The following is a 4,270-nucleotide window of genomic DNA, read 5'->3' on the forward strand; positions in this document are numbered from 1 at the left end:
ATAAGCTTCGTCTTACAAGAATCAATCGTATTTTTTATAATATATATTTTTCATATTTATATAATATGTATTTTATTGTACATTTGTACCAAATCAAGTGTTTGAAAACTGTGTGTCGTAAAGTTCAATCCTATAAAATGAAGTCCCATAAAAGTAATTTCTTATAATAATTATTATTATAGTATTTGTTTGAAAAAATATTTCTTTTAACAGCGTTTCTCAACTATAACGCCAATATAGGTCCACCTACAAATAATATGTTTATTAAAACATATATAAATATATTCTCTTATAAACCTAATACCTAAGTATAAAACTATAAATAAATTAGAAAGCATAATAACATAGTATGGTATTTAAAAATATGTAAAACTAAATTTGGTGTTAGAAAGATGTATTAGTTTTATCTTTACTACCTGTATTATTTTTAAATACACCCACTGTAAAGGGTACCTATATTATAAGGTATATAAGACTACAGGCATGAGTAATGCCATATTATATTATTTTGTTTATTGATATTCAAAGAACGAATAATTTTCACACAAATTCAATATTGAGTTGTTCATTTTATTTTTATTTTAGGTCAGTTTTTACATTTTTTGTATTAAATATAATAACAAACTGGGTATTAAGGTGTTAACAACTGTTCAATTTTCTCACCACCGTTTTCGTGATAAACACACCTTACCAAGATATTAGTATATTAATCCTTGTTCCTACCTATTTAAGTTTTTAAATGTATGTAATTATACAATATCGCATTCTTTTTTCGTGCACCAATAACGACGTTTTTAATATAAATACCTAGCTACCTAGTTATAGTGTTATATACTTGAAAATACATATTTTAGTTTCGGTACGGATACTGAACAGTGAACAAGATACCTATAAGCCATTCCATATAATTATCGACTATCATTATGTGTTATAATATGCTTTATAAATTGAGTAGTTCAATCGTCAATAATAGTTGTTGAAAATATCATTGAAGTTTACATACATATTGAATATATAATATTATACTCCAGAAAATCGTTTAGTAAATAAGGTACGTTTACATAATTTTTTTTATCAAATTTATTACAGTAAATCTAAATTTGGTCAATATGATCATATTATTATACACTATGTATATATTGGGGTACCTACACGCTACACAGTAAATCTATGTAAATATAAATACGTAATCAGTAATCACAGTAACGGATTCAGGTGAACGAAATTTGTTTAGTATGCTATTGTGTATTAAACAATTTCTGGTGTAATTAATCATCCTAGAAAATTAGTGTACCAAAGTTAGTGTTAACTGATATAATACGAGTAAGTCATAGTTGTGACAAGAATTTCTTAAAAAATAAAGCCTTATAACAAGAAGTTGCACATTGAACATATTATACATTACATAATTACTACGTTGATAGGTAAGTAATTTAAACAACACCAATTTTAAACGCAATGTATTTAAATTTTAACAAATTTATGTAAAATATTATATTTTATAATAATTGGGATTCGGGTTGAATTAAGTCAGAAATTATTTCTTGTTTTGTAATTTTATGAAGAATCAAGCATAAATGAACTTTTACTTATTAGTATTGGTAAAATAATACATTTAAAGTTTTCCTATTTAAATTGTAATTTATATCTTTCCATTATGAAATATAAACACTAAATTTTTGACATAAATATCAAATCATTTTCTACTATACTCATACATGTTATAATCTTTTCGTGAATAGTTATCTATTTCATGAAATGAAAACGGATTTTTCACAAAAAAAATGTTTCCAAAATAGTCACACCAGCTTGACGTGGAGTAATTTATTTTCATTACCTATCTAGTAAAACGTATAGGGAAGCATCTCATACTTTCATAATCCTCCCTATATTGTAATCACTATGTTATATCTAAGTACCCGATTTAATTATTTTAAAAGTAATGTATAAATTAATAGTAACTACAGAATATTTATTTTTAATTTTTAGATCGAATCTGTACAAACATTGATAATATGAGCTCATTGAAATCCAACGAAGTTGCCATCAACTTGAAATTATTTAAGGTATTTCGTTTTTACCATATATTTGATCCAAATAGCGGAAAACTTTGCAAATTCAATGTTTACCATTTAGCTTGGTACATCATAAATTGCGTCATTGGTTGTATATTAATTTACGGATTGTTGGGTTATTTTACTGAAATGGAGGATGTTATCGACAGCATTTTTCACATACAGATAATGTTCTGTTATTTGCTCTATTCTCTAAGTTTACTTAAAATAATCACGTTTTTATACAAAGCAAATAACATTTGGGATTTACTCCGTGTCACTCGCATAAATTTTTTGACGAGTACACAGTGTCAAGCACATATTGGAATCCTCCATAAACATCGCAACAAATCAATAAAAATTACAAATCTCATAAGTGGTTTTGCAATCGTGACTACCCTCGAATGGATCTTGTTTCCTCTAGTGCTGCGGTTGTTGTCAAAAACAGACGCAAGCCATTCAAATAAACGCTTTGAGAATATTTTTAACTTTCGGTTCCCGGTGACCGTCTGTGAATACAATAATTATTATTTTATATTTTATATCATGGAGTCATTTATTGCAATATTTATGTTATACGCATACGTAGTGACTGATGTCTTCTTTATTTCTGTCTGCTATGTCATAATTGCTCAATACGAGATAATCAAACGGGCTTACGAAATTGTCAACTGTGAACAGACTTCCGAAAATAATAATGGTAAGTCAAGAGTACAATTTTTTTATATGCCACCGTGAGCCTACTGCAGTAGAACCGTGGTTCGTTTGGATAACTTTTTCACACGGTGACTATTAAAACAGTCGACTGATAGTAAATAATTAAAAATGCATATTTTTAGAAAACAAAAACCATAATAATATTATTGTGAACGACTGTTGTGATGATTTAATATCGATTGTGATGGACCAACAAAATCATTACGCGTTAGTATCTGCCTATATTTTAATAGATTTAGAATAAGACATATTTTATTTTATTTCACGAAAACCAGGTCAGAATTAATTTGACGATGTTTTTAATTTAAATATTAATTAATTTATTTTATTTTTCAGGAAGTTAAGGTTATTTTATTCTACATATAAGCTTATAATTGTATCAACTGTTGTAATAAATTCAGGGTCTATCATCATTTTAACATACGCATCTGTTGTGGTAATACAAATTGAATAAATTAAATGAAAATGTACAACTATTGGTGGATCTAGGATTGTTTTTTAGGGGATGTTATGATTATTATTTTTTCGCTAATTTATAGAAGACACGAAAATGCTAACAAACAATATAATTTCTTACCGAATAATTTATAAATGTGAACAGTTGGCATGGGTGGGGGAGGGGTGTAAGCGCCTTGGCACCATAGATCCACCTCTGCGTATATATATTATATAAATACCAATGACAGATTATTGTGTTTATAGATTTTCACTTCACCAGAAACCATACCAATTCTTAGTATAGTCAAGTTGATATCAGCATTTACATACATGTTTTTTGTTTTATTTTTCCTATGTTATTTAATGGAATGCATCAACAATAAAGTAACGTTAACATTATTAAAATCTAATTGAGTTTGTTTAACGGTGCAATTTGTTTCTGCAGATAGAATCCGTCCAACTTGGGATGTATAGTTGTAATTGGACAGCGATGAATATAAAATCAAAAAAATTGTTATTGTTCTCAATGCGGATGCACAATGCTAATAAATTGATGATTAAAACAACACCAAACAACATCATCAACCTACAATTATTTAATAGCGTAATATTTAATATCATACTACAATAATAATACAAATTGGAATGAATTAAAAATAATCACTGATTTATTACAGGTAATGATGACATCCTACAACATTGTCTCAGCTATGGTGAATACACGTTCTAAATAAAATAAGGAAGATTAATATATAATATCAACAAAATTCCAACTGTAATTTTGTTTTGTTTATTATTTTAATTATTAATAATGATTAATGACGATTTATTATTACTACTATTATAATGATACATTAATACTTATATTAATTGCCTTCTTAACGCATTTCTTGTTCATTTATTAATTAGGTACCTACACAAAATAAGTAATAAGTTATGATTTCATACTAATTAACCAAAATTATTTTTATTTAATATCCTGTATTCTATAATTTCACATGTGTAACTTCGTAATTTATTTTATTATTATTATCATAAATAATTATTATATTTTGTTTTTG

At 26.5% G+C, this 4,270-nt stretch overlaps 1 protein-coding gene across 1 annotated transcript; it reads left to right on the plus strand.

The window, feature by feature from the left end:
• Positions 1-1,902: 1,902 nt before the first annotated feature.
• On the plus strand, positions 1,903-3,979 carry LOC107883681. Its single transcript, XM_016804203.2, has 7 exons — positions 1,903-1,915; positions 1,990-2,754; positions 2,894-2,978; positions 3,108-3,207; positions 3,474-3,593; positions 3,655-3,813; positions 3,887-3,979. Exons 1-7 carry the CDS (start codon positions 1,903-1,905, stop codon positions 3,941-3,943), a joined length of 1,299 nt encoding a protein of 432 aa, XP_016659692.2. The 3' UTR covers positions 3,944-3,979.
• Positions 3,980-4,270: the final 291 nt, after the last annotated feature.

This window comes from Acyrthosiphon pisum, chromosome A1, assembly GCF_005508785.2.
Source record: "Acyrthosiphon pisum isolate AL4f chromosome A1, pea_aphid_22Mar2018_4r6ur, whole genome shotgun sequence".
In the NCBI taxonomy this organism is placed as follows: domain Eukaryota; kingdom Metazoa; phylum Arthropoda; class Insecta; order Hemiptera; family Aphididae; genus Acyrthosiphon; species Acyrthosiphon pisum.